The sequence below is a fragment of the Triturus cristatus genome, chromosome 1_2 (genome assembly GCF_964204655.1).
Source record: "Triturus cristatus chromosome 1_2, aTriCri1.1, whole genome shotgun sequence".
NCBI lineage: Eukaryota > Metazoa > Chordata > Amphibia > Caudata > Salamandridae > Triturus > Triturus cristatus.
The window spans coordinates 141,725,847-141,742,606 of NC_140580.1; the positions used below are offsets into that span (position 1 = coordinate 141,725,847).

The 16,760-nt window shown below is 54.1% G+C and overlaps 1 protein-coding gene across 1 annotated transcript; it reads left to right on the forward strand.

The window, feature by feature from the left end:
• The first annotated feature begins 7,342 nt into the window (after positions 1 to 7,342).
• On the forward strand, positions 7,343 to 7,966 carry LOC146866971 (uncharacterized). The gene has a single exon (XM_085618704.1). It carries the CDS (start codon positions 7,343 to 7,345, stop codon positions 7,964 to 7,966), a length of 624 nt encoding a protein of 207 aa, XP_085474830.1.
• The last annotated feature ends 8,794 nt before the right edge of the window (positions 7,967 to 16,760 follow it).

Here is a 16,760-nt window from a genome sequence, read left to right on the forward strand (position 1 = left end):
GAGGAGTAGAGATGATGATTGATGGATAAAGAATGAGAGCAGGGATGATGGATGAGAAGTAGGGATAAGGAGTGAGGAATGAGGATATCCTAAAATAGATGCTGTACATTTGACTACTCCCAAAACTCATTTTACTACTATGATCTCCCTAATCCATTTCTGGAGATTCTTTTCTCCTCCATCTCTCCTTTCATTCATCCCAAACCTCATCTTACTACTGTGACCTCTGAACAAACACTTTCTATAGTGCCAATATCGGCAACACTCCACATCCCTCCCACAGTAATATCCTGGAGAAATAATCAGACAAGACACATTCTTTGTAGAGAAAATTGCTGCAGGTTTATTTGCATAACAAATATTCCAACATGGTGGGTTATCTTACGGGCGATCCCAGGGCAGGCAGCCCCTCGCCGCCTGCCCACCTGATGAGCCAAATGACACCTTGGCCCTAGCCAACCGGTGTTTGCCAGATTTGGGGGAGGGTATAGCCCCTTCCTCCGGTGGACCACCTGTCCACTCCCTTACTCACATCCGCCAGAAAGGGGGTGGAGCGTTGCAGGCAACGCCCGGTTGCTCAGGTCCACAACTGCCCGTAGGACTAACGGGGCGCCGTCGCTCCTCCAGGGTCCAACGCGAGGACCTCCCTGGGGATATTTGGCCTTTGCACTCTTGTGGTGCTCCTGCAGAGGGTACCCCTCTGTACCTTACAGCCTCTGGATCGCCTTGTAATTCCGCCTGCAACACAAAATAATAAGTTAGATAAACACCCCCCCTGCCTGTAGGCCGGGTACGCGGTAGGGAGGGAAAGGGCAGCAGGACAAAGAGGGCGACCTGTGGGCGGGAGAGGTATAAGTACCTCGCCCCTCACCCCCCTCCTGCCCGGGAGTGACGCGGGCATGGGGACCCTCACGGGTCCCAAAACACTGGGCGGCTGACTCGTGTGCCATCCTGTGGCACTCAGGGGGGGCCGTCCTCTTAGGAGTGCCTCCTTCGTCGGCCCGGGGCAGCTCTGCATAGTGCCTATATCGGCAACTCTCCCCATCCCTCCCACAGCAATATCCTGGAGACACATTCTTTGTGGAGAAAATTGTTACATGTTTATTTGCATAACAAATATGCCAACATGGTGGGTTATCTTACGGGCGATCCCAGGGCAGGCAGCCCCTAGCCGCCTGCCCACCTGATGAGCCAAATGACACTGTGGCCCTAGCCAACCAGTGTTTGCCAGATTTGGGGGAGGGGATAGCCCCCCTTCCTCCGGTGGACCGCCAGTCCACCCCTTCACTCACGCCCCCCAGAAAGGAGGCGGAGCGTTGCAGGCAACCCCAGGTTGCTCAGGTCCACAACTGCCCGTAGGACTAACGGGGCGCCGTCGCTCCTCCAGGGTCCAACGCGAGGACCTCCCTGGGGATATTTGGCCTTTGCACTCTTGTGGTGCTCGTGCAGAGGGTACCCCTCTGGATCGCCCTGTAACACCGCCACAGCACTGGGTGTGGCCACCGTCAACTCAGGACCCCCCACCACGATAGGCCTAGTTACCTACACCCTGCTGATTCCAAAGCCTCTCCCAGATCAAGCAAGAACACGTCCATTGCCACTCTGGACATGTGATCCCATCTTCATCAAAACACCCTCTGGACTTAGTGTGCAGTAACCCATGTCAGATGAAGCGAAACCCCCTTTGCTCTGTGAATTTGCACATGGAGCTGTTAACCCTCCTGGGCGGGGTCTCCATGGGTTCCCCTGATTGCCCTCCTACCCAGGAAAGTCAAGTCAATGCCTCCCAGGTGCATGGCCCAAATTGTTGGGAGGGGAGACACACCCCTAGTCTGTGCCGCAGCCTCTACAGCCAGCGGTTCCAGCGCATGCCTGGGACCCCTACTCACAGGATGCCCGGAAGGCCCTCCCCCCAGATTGTTGGTCCTGGCAACTTGAAGAAATGCTAGGTTGCAAAACCCCCTTTGTTGAGCACTGCACACCATTCTATACAACTAATACCCCATTGGGAATGGCAATCTCACACCCCAGCTGACAGGATAGAGTCTATTCATCCTCGATCTAACAGACCCAACCGCCACCTCAGGCCCTTACAAGAGGAGGCCTGCTAACCTGCCCCCACTCGCCAACTTAAGGAACCCCGCTATTCCACACCTCTGCTAATGCTCAAGTTAGTATACAAAGTGCGTACGTGTCTCTCGAAAACCAAAAGAATATATATACATTGGTGACAGTCCCCGCTGGGATCAGCGCACGTGGCCAGAAGTAATGGATGTCTATGGTCATGAAAACATAATAAGCCACGCAATGAACCCTAGACCTACCTAAATGTCTCTGAGGTGAAGCCATTGGATGCCCCCGGAGAGGCAAGATGCCTGAGACATCGGCTGCCACAAGCAGCCCTCGAGTTTACAAAGGTCCATCAGCTCTGAAAACTGCACCTTAGAGGCAAACCAAGCTGACCCCAAAATCTGCTTCCACCTGGTCCTGAACTGAAACGTCTGCATCCCCTTCAGGATTACGATGTATGTGCTTCATATTTGCCGCTTTACTGCTAAGTGTGCTCAGTTCATACACTGCTACTTCTTTACATGTTCTTTTACTTCTCTGACTGCAAAATGTCCAGCGATTGGAAGCACCAATCCCATTGTTAAAACTAAAATGCAAGCAGAACTTACCCGGGGACACAGCCTCACATTCAAACGCCTGTCTTAGAAGTGCAGCAAGTCAAATACAGAGTTAAAAGCCCCTTTATTTAACTTGAGCTTAGATGGTCTCGTACTACCTGCTCCTATTACCTGCAAATGTGTGGTGCGTCCCCTAGCTGGAAAACTTATGGTTGTGCACGGACACAATGTCTGGAAAATGAAAAACCCCAAGCTGTTTTAGCAGTTCCTCCTGCATAACCCAGACAAGATAGTCCTGCCAGAACTCTATCTGTGTCTCTTTACATTGGTTCCTAATAGCCCTGCCCTTTCTGATAATCAGTGGCCATCTCTGTCTCTGAACCTAACCCATGTTGCACTGGCTTGGTTGCGGACCCTCAAGATCTCTTCCATGGCCCTGAACCACTTCTCACTTGAAGGGCAACCCCTGGCGGCCAAAACCAGGCACTGGTGGGGGCCGCCTACCCGTTCTAAACAAGAGGTCGAACACAAGCCCCTTGCATTTCTGCTGCTCCACAGGCCTGTGAAATTGTATCCCAGGGCCGACTTCTGGCAACTGAACCCTTACTTGGACATGCCCGAGCTAGAAACCCACATCGGCGTCAGGCCAGCAGGACAAAGAGGGCGACCAGTGGGCGGAAGAGGTATAAGTACCTCGCCCCCTCCTACCCGGAAGTGACGCGGGCATAGGGTCCCAAAACACTGGGCGGCTGACTCGTGTGCCATCCTGTGGCACTAAGGGGGGGCCGCTCTCTTAGGAGGGCCTTCTTCGTGGGCCCGGGGCAGCCCTGCAGACTCTTCCTTCTTCTATCCCTCCATTATCCTGTTCAATCCAACTAACAAACGCACATGTCCACTGCTCAAATTAACCCAGATTTTTCTATACTAATCCTTTTGGGTTTCGGAGGATCATGCTATTCGTCGAAAAGCGATTCAACGCCTCATCAGGGGTAGTAAGGCAGTGCTGGAATCAGGCCAACAGAAGAGCCAAGATGGGACCCCCGTATGCCCCTGAGATCCCGCTGAGGGTCTGCGAGGTACTGCCACATTGTGGGGATTGGCAGCGATTGCGAGGCTGGGAAGAAGTGGGGGTCTCCACTATTGGGGACCTTTATGAGGGCTGGCGTCCTATTACCCTACCAGGACCTTTTAGAAAGGTATGAACTACCCCGTCATGACTTTCTCTTACATGCTGCTTTGACGGCAGCCATTCGTAAGCACTGGAAGAAGGGGATGGCGGAACCCCCGACCTCTCTCCACTGTCAATATGTAGTATATGCGGCAGGGACGAACAAAGCGGTAACCTGCCAATACAGGCATATTTCTCAGGAGCTCAGGTCCTCTTTGGAGAGGCTACGTATTAAGTGGGAAGCGGACCTTGGGAACCCTATAGAGGAGAAGCTGTGGGAGGCGCTGATGGAACGGGTGTGGAAATGCTCTAGAAACGTGAGATTTCAGCTGATACAGTTTTATGTCTTCCACAGGGCGTATCTCACCCCGCACAAAATCAACGAATTTTTCGGGTCCCGAACTGCCTGCCCGCGTTGTAAACTAGAGAATGCTACATTTTTACACATGTTCTGGGAGTGTCCATTGCTGAACGAGTTTTGGGGGGAGGTAACAACTAAACTGGGTGAAATAACGGATAGAGACATTGATCAGATCCCGGGATTTTGTCTAATTGACTGGTTCTCGCACACTGCCCGTAACAGAGTTACCAGTAAATGTATAGACTTGGGGCTAGTCCTTGCTAAGAGAGAAATTACCAGTCATTGGAAGGCGGTCGCGGCACCTAACGCTACACGATGGCTGCGAGAGTTCATAAAGTGGGCCGACTGTGAGGGGGTTTTTAGAAGATAGATGGCCCAGAGAGCCAATAATGACAAAATGTTGACCGCAGCTAGAGCATGGGTGGCGCTGGTAGACTTACTTAAGAACCCGACAGACGACAATGACTGATCCCCTCCGTGAGGAGACTTGCGCATATGAACGGCTGTATTGCCCGTATGAAGCGGGTGGCTTGGTCGAAGGGTAGCGGGCACTGAGTGGTGGCTCCTGTCCTTTTGTTCCCTGGCACTGAGATACCAGGTGTTCAACGAGTGTGACTCACTCTTAACACTGAGAGATGGCGGATGGAGCGACATGTCTGATGGTGGGAGGGGGGGAGTTGTGGGGCGGAAGGAGGGTAGGGGGTGTTTTGTTAATCCGTTAACTACTGGGATAGACCAGAGGGAGGCCTCGCAGAGACGCTTATGAACTGGATCCTCCAGATGGGGATATAGATTGTGACTATCTTAAAACTGCTAACTAAGTGAATGATCGCAGGTACGTTGCGGGAAGTGGGGATATCAACAGTGAAGCTGCTTCCAAGTATATTTGATACTACGTGTAAAAGACGAGAAGTCATTTATTGATGTCTGGGAAACGATCCTATCTCATGTTAATAATGCAGGATGTATAATAAATCAATAAAATATGTTTAAAAAAAAAATCAGGGATAGTAAGCGCTATATAAATACAATAACTTGGGCTCTTAGAATCAAGACGGACCCCTGACTTGGCTCTTCTCATTCATTTTCGGGCTTGCCTATCTCTAAACGAGACGAGGACCAAGGACATAGGAGTAATGTAGCCATAGATGCCAACATTTTGGAACAAGAAAGAGGGATATTTTGAAGGGAAAAAAACGGGGTACTTAACTTTTCCTATAAAAGCAAATTTCAGGCGGGAGGCACCTGAAATAAACCATTTTTGGGCTTAAAAAATCAGGGGACTCCAGCCTGATCGTGTCTAATGACGTGTGTGGTCTGGCAGCAGGCAATATTGCTGTGCAAGTTACTAATGCAGTCTTTGCAAGGCACTATAACTTTAAGGACCTCTTAGAATAATAGATACCCTCAGCCAAAAAGGTCCAATGAAATATAGGAAACTGAACCTCTGCTTGTTAATTCTATTACAGGACCGGAGGCTTCAGATTATGCTTCTCTTTCATTTACTGCAAACAAACAGCAGCCAATGAGAATCATCATAACATGTAACATAACATTCCCAGAATGCTTAGTGTAACAAAAACAATAACCATAGAGACTAGCCCTATATAACAGTCCACAACCGGAACACTTCCTCTTTCTTTGCTGCTCCTACATAGAGATAAGTGCTCGATTTGCCTATCTTGCTCTGTCTCATGCGTTGTGTATCAGTAATGTTTGCAGCCTTGAATATGGTGTTATTGTGTATTTAATATCCTACGCGTCTCTCTGCTTGTGCAGTTTTTGAATCTCGCGCGCTTGGTCGTGTCTGGACAGCGCATCGTGCTCACGTGTTTTAGCGGCCGATCGGAAGGTGGCGGTTCGGCTCTTTGAAGGGCTCCTCACCTTCCGATCGCTGTTTTTCCCCTGTGCCTGGTATCTGTCACCTCGTTATCGCGGTGGGCAGTGCTCCCCCTCGTTTGAGCCCACAGTACTGGAGCCTCGCGTTGTGTAGCCCAATTGGGCTCCTTTTGGGCTACACAACGTTTTTTCTTCGTATTTCCTCCTCCTCCACGCGTTTTCTTGGCGCTTTGGAGAAAAAGGTTGTCCGGAGTGTGTACCCTTGAGCTGACGCCTTCCCAGGCTGGAAAAATAGTGGCTGGCTCCCAGCTGTGTGCAGGCTGGTAGGATCATTTAGGCTCCCCATACCCTTTGGGTGTCTTGAGTACAGCTTTGCTGAGGATCATATATATACAGACTTTTGTTCCAGTGTGTTTGCACCAGGGTGGCTCCCCCTTGACTGATCCCTTTGGGATTCATAGATATATATATATATATATATATTTTGAAGTCTTGACGTGCCGCCTTCTCCCTGGTGGACATGGAAGACTGGGCCTACTTTGAGGAGGACGAGTATGGGTACTATGAGGAGGAGCATGCCTCCCTCGAGGACAACCTTGTGCAGGCTTTAGACGCCTCGGTTCAGGACTCCGTCACTAAGGCGGTGGAGGTGGCGGTCCCTAAGACCGTAAATAAAGCATTGGCAGCGGCATTAAAGCCCATTACAGCGCAACTGGAAACTTTCGCCAAGCGACATGGACTGTTGCAGCAAGATACCATACAGGCGTCTACTTCGTCAGGGGGTAAATCGAAATCTAAGTCTAAATCCTCCAATTGGCCTCATGCCCAAACAATCACCACTCTCTCCCCCCTGCGTCCAGGGACCACCCATATTCTGGGGACCCTAATCCTTTGCCTGCAGCGTCCAGGGTGGTCACGGATACCGATACCGACACAGACACGGATTCTACCAGCCACACTCTGTCACCCCAGAAGAAAAAATCTAAAAAGTCATGGGTACGTTCTCAATCGCCCCCAGTCTACCAACCTTCTACACCCTTTGACTTTAATCCCCAAGATATAGTGCACCCTAGGTCTTCGGATTGGGCGCCTCCTCCAGAGGTGGCGGACTATATTCACCAGAATTTACGGCGTAGTTTCGATAGGGATGTTCGGAATCGCTTGCGATCAGAATGCCCCCGTCCAGATGTCCCGGACAAGGTCGCGGACACTCCGGACATAGACCCCAATATGCTAGCGTTCCTAAAAAAGTTTCAGAAGGACCCTAAGAAGGGCATCGACCGCGCTTGGCGCGGATGCCAAGATAGGTTACTGGATACTATTTGCCCATTATCAAAAATTTTGGAGATGGCTCTGAAAGCCAAAGAGTCTGGGGATCCGATTGACCCTGACATTTTGGCGGGTTGGACCCAGCGTGCTATATGCTTCCTGGGCAATGCAAATTGCGCAATTTCGGCCGAGCGCAGGAAATCCCTCTTAATGCGTATGGATACCAACCTGACGGAATTGGCTGGGGCTGAACCAGGCTCCCTGGCGGACGGCCTACTCTTCGGAGACCGTTTCGTGAAGGACGTCTCCAAGTATGTAGGGACATTCACGAGTCTAGATAAAGCCCAATCAAATATCAAACGGGTGTTCACCACTGGCCTTTTTGGAAGGGCCGGACGAGGCAGGGGCTGCTCGTCAGGCCGTCAGCATCATCAGGGTCCCGCGAGAGGTGGTTATGGCCGAGGACGCGGAGACTATCAAGATTCAACCAGAGGTGGCACCTTCTACCCAACGAGACGATCCAATCGTCGCGGGTTCCACCGTGGTGGCAACAGAGGAAACTCCCGTCCGCAAATTACAGCAGGTAAGCCCAGTGTCTTTGTCTGTTTATCCTCTGGGGTCGGATTCGCCATTTTCTTTGCAGTTGGTAGGCCCTTACTCAGGACGCTTGGGTTCTTCAGACAGTGCAAGGTTTTCACATAGATTTTTATCAAACTCCTTTTCAGGAGTCGACTCCCAAACCCCTATTTTTTTCCCAACAACACGTGCATTTTATAGATCTAGAATTAGACGAGCTGCTGCGCAAGCACGCGGTGACCTATTGCGAGGACGACGGTCCCGTAGGCTTCTGCAGCACCGTATTCCTCGTACAGAAGAGGGGGGGGGGTTCCGATTGGTTCTCAACCTGAAGGGGTTCAATTCCTTTGTCCTTTATCGACATTTCAAGATGGAGGGTATCCATCTTCTGGCGGACCTCTTGAGAAGTGGGGACTGGCTAGTCCGCCTCGATCTCAAAGACGCTTACCTTACAGTGCCCATTTTCCCCCCCATCGCAGATTTCTACAGTTTCAGTGGAATATTTGGTCCTTCCTTTTGGTCTTTCCTCGGCTCTGTGCTGTTTTACCAAACTTCTGAAGCCGGTGGTAGCTCATCTCAGGGAGCAGGGCATACGTCTTATAATCTATCTAGACGATATCCTGATTATGGCTCCTTCAGTGCACATGGCATCTCTTCACCTACACCTGGCGATGTCGCTGTTGGAGAGTCTGGTCTTTGTAGTGAACAGGGAGAAGTCAATCCTCACTCCGACGCAATCTCTGGAATTCCTGGGATTTGTGGTCAACACGCAATCGGCGCAGTTGCTCCTGCCCAAACACAAAATCAAGGACCTGAAGAAGGAATTGAGAAAGGTTCTGGACCGGCAGGTAATGTCTCTGAGGGAGATCGCTCGTCTGGTGGGCCTGCTGGCATCATCCATGCAGGCGATCTTCCCGGGCCCTCTACACTATCGCGCTTTACAGCGTTTGAAGATCAGACACCTCCAGAAGGGCCTCTCCTATTCAGACCTTGTCCCGCTCTCGGAGGAAGCCCGAGTAGAAATCCAATGGTGGTTGACCCATGTGGAGGCATGGAACGGTCGGACTATCTTCGGATCTCGCCCCGAGGTGATCATAGAGTCGGATGCCAGCAGGTCGGGCTGGGGAGCCCGCTGCGGGGAGATCACGACGGGGGGCAGATGGTCTCGCCAGGAGCCGGAGCTTCATATCAATTGCCTCGAGCTCCTGGCGGGTTCATTTGCGATTCGCACCCTCTCCCCCAGGAAGGTCTCTTGCTGTATTCTGTTGAGAATGGACAACATTTCAGCTGTACGCTATATCAACAAGCTGGGGGGTACCAGGTCCCCGATGTTGGCGGAGATAGCCAAAGACTTTTGGCATTATTGCCTAGCGCATCAGATATTGGTCATTGCGGAGTACCTTCCGGGGCGAGACAATGCGGTGGCGGATTGGCATTCCCGCCACTTGAAGGATTACAGCGATTGGAAACTCCATCCACCCCTGTTCCATCAGATCCAGGCGCTGTGGGGCCCCTTCCACACGGATCTTTTTGCCTCCAGACTGAACTGTCAGCCCGTAGCGTTCTTCAGCTGGAGGCCGGACCCCTTGGCGAAAGCAACGGATGCATTCACTCAGGATTGGTCTGTGAACCTTCAATACGCGTTTCCCCCCTTTCTCCTGATTCCCAGGGTGGCGAATCAAGTTTCTTGGCAGGGAGCGGAGATTGTGCGGATTACTCCAGTTTGGAAGTCGCAGCCGTGGTTCCCCGTTCTCCTAGAGATGGCGTGTGACTGCCCGCTCCGCCTCCCGTGCTTCCACAGATTCTCCAGGACCCTCAGGGAGAGCTGCATCCGCTAGTTCTAGCGGGGCAACTAACCCTGATGGCCTGGAGGCTTTCCGGCAACAGTGGTCGTTGCCAGGAATTTCGGAACAAACTTCCACCTTTATTCAACAAGATTGGGCCCCTTCTACCAGAAAGAGATATGACTCGGCTTGGAAGGCCTGGTTGGGTTGGTGCTTGGCGGGACATCTGGGTCCTGTGGAAGCAGACCTCCCTCACATATTGAATTTTCTATCTCAAAAGGCCGCTGAAGGTCTATCATACAGATCAGTGAATAATTTTCGTTCCGCCATTTCAGCAGGGCATGCATGCCTTGATGGCCGGCCGGTAGGCATGCACCCGGTGGTATGTAAGCTTCTGAAAGGAATTTGCGTTTCAAACCCACCTAAGGCTAAGTATACCTCTTTGTGGGATGTTTCAAAGGTCTTGACTCTGTTTGATGCATGGCCTAATAATGATTTATTGTCTCGTAAACAATTGTCGGCTAAGCTTGCCATGTTGTTATGTTTATCTTCATGTCGCAGGGTGTCCGATGTTAAAGTGCTTGATTTGGAGGGTAGGATTTTTTCTCCTGAAGGGGTATCATTTGTTATCACTGCTCGCACTAAAACTTTTTCCAGGTCTATAGATTACAATGCTTTTCCTTTGAATGAAAAACTTTGTGTGGTCAAATGTCTGAAGGTATATGAAGAGTGTACACAATCAATTCGTCCTTCTGGATGTTCCAGGTTGCTTATTGCTTTACTGAAACCGTTTAAACCGGTGACTTCCGCTACTATTGCCAGATGGCTGAGATTTGTTATGTCAGAAGCAGGCATTGATGTTAATGTGTTTGGGGCACATTCGGTCAGAGGTGCTATGGCCTCCAAGTCATTCATGCTGGGTACCAGTATACACGATATTATGAAAGCGGCAGATTGGTCTTCCAGCTCTACTTTCAAACAGTTTTATTTTAAACCTGTAGGCGATGTGGCCTCTGTAGTATTACATAAGCGTTAAACTAGAATAATCTGAAGCCTCCGGTCCTGTAATAGAATAAAAAATTAGCTAGCATTCGCGCCAAGAATTTTCAATTCTATTAAGGACACGGAGGCGAGGATTATCCCGCCCAGGGACATCAGAATAATGATTATGATTCAATGTCATGTTACCCACCCTGATTTGATCGGTTGACTACAATTGTTATGAATATGATGTTTCTGTTTCGGACGCTGACCAGAAAGGAGATTAGACCTTGTGGTCCGGGAGGCACCTGAAATAAACCATTTTTGGGCTTAAAAAATCAGGGGTCTGTGGTAACGGAGCCACCCGGCCCGTTCCAACACGACGTTCACGCATCCACGCACCCGGAGGGCGGGCACGCCCGACGGTATAAATAAAGGGGCGCGAGACCGCTCGTGGTCTTCGGCCCACACAGCAACCCCGGCTGGCGCGTCCTTATTGTGCTACATGCCCCTAGGCCTCCCATATCACCCCGTGTCCCCACAGAACACCACATTGGCGACGAGGGCGGAGCCTACCCGCGCCTCGCCTCTCCAGCACCAACAACTTGCCTGGGGGGGTGCTCGGCGCTCTCCGCAGAGGCGGAACAAGGAGGACCTCGCCGCGCGCGTCCTCGCGCTGGAGGGCAGCTGGCGCTCTGCAGGTGAGCTCGTGGCTGGCTCTGGGTCTGCCGGGGAAGGCCCCGAAGGCAGTGTGGAGCAGAGGCGTCCTCGGCGGTGCCTGAGGGGAGTAATACAACCGAAGCCCAGATCAAGAGACAGAAAAAAAAAAGGGAACCGGCAGGTCTCGCCTACGCGCAGCATCCAAGGGGGAGAGAGACCAATAAAGCACTGCACAAGAAAAAAATACCCGGCAGGTCTCGCCTACGCGCAGCATCCCGAGCAGCGCAGGTCTCGCCCACGCTCAGCTCCAGCAGCGGCAGAGGTCTCGCCTGGACACCTGCCACGCAGCGACGGTCTGGGGGCGCGAGCAGTGAAGGACAACGAACATGACGACCCCGGCCCCCAGCGGAAGTGGCACGGCGCAGCAGCCTCCGCCGGCAGCCGCCGCGCAGCCCGCGGCCGCCGCGCCTGGACACAGCGCGGTGGCCCCGCTGCCGCCATTCAGCGGATTGTCGGACCCCGCCACGGCGGCGGTGCGGTGGCGGTCATGGATCGGACGGCTGGAGCACTATTTTGTCGGAGTGCGGGAGACGGACAACACGGTCAAACGATCGCTCCTCATGTGCTACGGGGGTGAAGAGCTGTACGACCTCTTCGAAACTCTGCCGGACCGGGGGAACGACGACGACTATGCGGGCGCCCTAAGGGCCCTGAACCGCCATTTTGATCCCCAAACGAACCCGGATTTCGAATGGTTCAAGCTTCGCCAGGCGCGACAGGAAGAAAACGAAAGCATTGACGTCTTCTATGCACGCCTGCGGAAACTCTCGCTGTCCTGTGTGCTGCCTGACCAGAGGGCAGAGATTCGGGCGCAACTCATACAGGGGTGCAGGTCGGTCCCGTTGCGACGTCTCATCCTGCGGGAGCCAGGTATCACCCTTGAAAACATCCTGGTCCTTGGCCGGTCTCACGAGCTGTCCAATGCTCGGGCGGATGCGATGGAGGCGGCCCTCAATCGGCCGGCGACTGCCCCGAAACCGCCAGTGGTCAAGGAAGAGAGAGTGGACGCGCTGCAGAAGCGACCGGGTCAACAGCGAGGAGCCGCGAGAGTTCCACAGGGCAGCACGTGCGGCAACTGCGGCCTGGGTCACCCACCTGGCGGCCGGTGCGTCGCGATGGGACAGACATGCCTGAAGTGTGGCCGAGCGAACCACTTTGCGAAGGTCTGCAGAGGTGGCCGCAGGGGGCGCGGTGGTGCATCCGGCCCACGGGGAGCAACGGCGCGTGTACACCAGCTGACCGCGGAGGAATCCGCCGCCCTGCGTGAAAACTCTAAGCCAGAGTTCGATGAAGAGGGAGAAGAAGAGGAAGTCTTCTTCGTGTCGTTCGTAGGCCGAGAAGGCACGAGGAGAAGACCGCCGCCCATGTGTGACATCATGGTGGCCGGGTCCCCGGTGAGTGCTCTCATTGACACGGGGGCGTCGGTGAACGTCATGGACAGCTGCCAGTATGAGAGGTTGTCGCCACGCCCACCCCTGAGACCCTCCAAAGCCCAAATTTTCACGTACGACAGTGACCGGCCACTGTCTCTGCGAGGGGTGATCGACGTCGAAGTCGTCAGCGAAGGCCGGAAGTTGGCCACGACATTCCACGTGGCGGAAGGCAAGAGAGGCACCCTGCTGAGCTGCCACACCGCCGAAGATCTGGCGCTGGTATTCTTCGCAAACCAGGTGCACGAGCTACATGCAAGGGAGATACTGAAGGACTTTCCGATGCTGTTTCAAGGTCTAGGGTGCCTACGCGGAAAGCAGTTCAGACTACACGTGGACCCGACGGTCCGGCCCATGGCGCTGCGTCACCGGAGAATTCCATTCCTCCTGCGACCACAGGTAGAAGAGGAGTTGCAAAAATTGGAAGACTTGGGGGTGATTGAGAAGGTATCGGGTCCGACCCCGTGGGTGTCCCCCCTGGTCGTGGCGCCCAAACCCAAGCAACCAGGCGCCATCCGACTCTGTGTGGACATGCGCCTCCCGAACAAGGCGGTCAAGCGCGAAAGACACCTCACGCCCACCATGGACGATATTGTGGCCGATCTCAACGGCGCACAGTGGTTCACGAAATTGGACCTCAACGCGGGGTACCACCAGCTTGAGCTCCACCCCGACAGCCGCAACATTACCACCTTCTCCACCCACGTTGGCCTGCGGAGGTATAAGCGGCTGAGCTTCGGAATTTCGTCAGCGGCCGAAGTTTTCCAAAACGCCATTCGGGAGACTCTCTCAGGTCTCCAGGGAGTCATCAACCTGAGTGACGACATTCTGGTGTTCTCACGAACTCTGGAAGAACACCATCGGCATCTGCGCGACACGCTGCAGCGGCTGGCGGATAGTGGACTCACCCTTCATGAGGCCAAGTGCTCCTTCTACCAGGAGTCGGTCGAATTCTTCGGCTACATCTTCTCGAGGGAAGGCCTGAGAGTGGATCCGAAGAAGGCGGCAGCGATCCGCGCTGCCCCGAGGCCCACATCTGCCACCGAGGTTAGGAGCTTCCTGGGGATGGCAACCTACTGCGGGCGGTTCATTCCCAATCTGGCGTCCCTGTCGGAGCCGCTCCGGCTTCTCACGAAGAGTGGGCATCCGTGGACCTGGACGGCCAAGGAAGATATGGCGTTCCAAGCGGTCAAGGACGCGCTGATCGATGACAAGGTGATGGCGTACTTCAGGCCCCACCGGCGGACAGAGGTGGTGGTGGACGCGAGCCCCGTGGGGCTGGGCGCAGTCCTGATGCAGGAGACGGAGGCGAAGGAATGGGTCCCGACCGCGTATGCCAGCAGGGCTCTGACGGCTACGGAGATGAGGTACGCGCAGATCGAGCGCGAGGCGCTGGCCATCAAGTGGGCCTGCCAGCATTTCCATCTCTACCTGTATGGGCACGACTTTCGGGTGGTCACCGACCACAAGCCCCTGGTTCCGCTCTTCGCTGGCACTGCGAGGCTAGGGCCCCCGAGGATCGAGAGATGGGCGGTCCAGTTACAAGCGTACCGATTTGAGGTCGTGTTCCGACCAGGAGCCAGCAACCCGGCGGACTTCCTGTCCCGCCACCCGGAGCCGGCGCGCCCTGATCAGGCGGAGGAGGCGGAGACGGAGGAGTTCGTCCGCCTAGTGTCGCAAGCCGCGTGCCCGGTGGCACTCACGTTGGAAGACATCGGCAAAGCCACGGAACTGGACGACTGCCTCGTGAAGGTGAAGCGCACGCTGGCGACCCACCACTGGCGGAACTTCCTGGATGGAGTGCAGGCCCTCACCGAAGAGGAGAAAGTGTATCGACAGCAGGTGTGGAACGCGCGGAGTGAGCTCAGCGAGGGGCCGCACGGGGTGGTCCTGCGAGGAGCAACTCTCGTCATTCCGATGAGTCTCCAAGGAGAGGTGGTCAGGTTGGCACATCAAGGGCACCAAGGCATCTCCAAGACCAAGGCAAGGCTGCGGAGCAAGGTGTGGTTCCCGCGGATGGACGCGCTGGTTGAGGAAGCCATCCGCAGCTGTCACTCGTGCAACATCACGGGGGGGGAACCGACGCCTCACCCAGTGATCACGGAGGAACCCTGTCTGGAACCCTGGTCCAAACTGAGTATAGACTTTGGTTCGTTCCCGGATGGGCGACACACCTTAGTGGTGGTGGACTCACACTCCAAGTTCCCGGTGGTGGAAGTAGTGTCATCGACGGCGTTCAGCCAGGTGCGAGCGGCGCTAGATCGCATATTCGCCATGATGGGCCTGCCAGAGGAAGTCCGATCGGACAACGGGCCCCCGTTCCAAGGGCGGGAGTTCCAGGAATACCTTGCGGCTCGAGGGGTCAGACACAGGAAAATTACCCCGCAGTGGCCCCAGGCGAATGGGGAAGTGGAGCGTTTCATGCGCACGATGAACCGGGCGCTGAGAATTGGAGTCGAGCAAGGAGAAGACGCAGATCAGTGCCTCTCGCAGTTTCTAAGTGCCTACCGGCGGACCCCCCACTGTACAACCAGGTGTGCACCAGCGCACCTTCTGTTCAAGAAGGCCCCCAGGGACAATATCCCGGCGAGTCATGCGTGGCTGCCCACGCCGCTAGACCAAGAGGCGGCGCAAGGAAGAAGGAGGACCTCCAACGAGAAAGCCAGTCTGAAGAGGAGAGCCCGGGGGAGGAGTCTCCAGGTGGGAGACAGGGTCATCCTGAAAGACCGGTACCCGAATTGGAAGTATCGTACCCCATTCGAACCGGAGGTGTGGGAAGTGACTGGAGTGCGCGGCACCATGGTGTCAGCCAGGAGAGGGACGCGGACGGTAACGCGAAATGCGTCTTGGTTCAAACGAATAACATCTGGCGTCCCCGAGACCGACCAGGAGGAGGAAGAGTTTGAGGCCCCGGAGGGGGGCGGCTCACCAGGATTGCCGGCAAGCCCGTCACAGAATGCACTCCCACTGCCCGGGGCGAACGAGAGAGAAGGCGGGGCCCCCGCCGCGGCCGAGGCGCCCAATGGCCGAGGAGATGTTCCACGGAGTCGGCCGTATGGACTTCGGCCAAACCCGGCCCCTAGTAAGAGACTGAGAGACTTTGCGTGTTGTGCGCAAGAACTGAACTGTCCAGCGAGAAATGATCTCTGTATCTGAAAGATTGGAGGGATGTGGTAACGGAGCCACCCGGCCCGTTCCAACACGACGTTCACGCATCCACGCACCCGGAGGGCGGGCACGCCCGACGGTATAAATAAAGGGGCGCGAGACCGCTCGTGGTCTTCGGCCCACACAGCAACCCCGGCTGGCGCGTCCTTATTGTGCTACATGCCCCTAGGCCTCCCATATCACCCCGTGTCCCCACAGAACACCACAGGGTCTTCAGCCTGATCATGTCTAATGACGTGTGTGGTCTGGCAGCAGGCAATATTGCTGTGCAAGTTACTAATGCAGTCTTTGCAAGGCACTATAACTTTAAGGACCTCTTAGAATAATAGATACCCTCAGTCAAAAAGGTCCAATGAAATATAGGAAACTGAACCTCTGCTTGTTAAACCTCCTTTAACTTTCACGCATTAGTCTCCTAACCCCTGTGATCGAGCTAACTTGTACTCAAATACTCACAACTAATCACTTTGATTCATACATTTTCTACTAATTATGATAAAAGTCCAACGCCATTCTATTGGTTGTGAGAACTATTGTCGTGGGGTTGGCTGGTATTCTCTTGTCAGTTGTGCATTGGCTGCCACTCGCTACGCGCTGCTTTACGTCAGTGCGTAGTTTACAGTACAGAACCTCAGAGAAGCTGACTTTATTGTAGTTAGTGTGTGTCTGTACGTTGGTGGCCAGTCCGAGGCAGCAAGGAGATGTCAGTGAAACAGTGAACTGGGTTGGTGCCAATGAGTAGGCTCTTCTTACTGCACCTCAGTTTTATTTTGCTTTTAACTCCGCCCTGCAGCAGCTTCGGTGGCGCTATCAATTGCCGAGAGCCACACGTTCTTA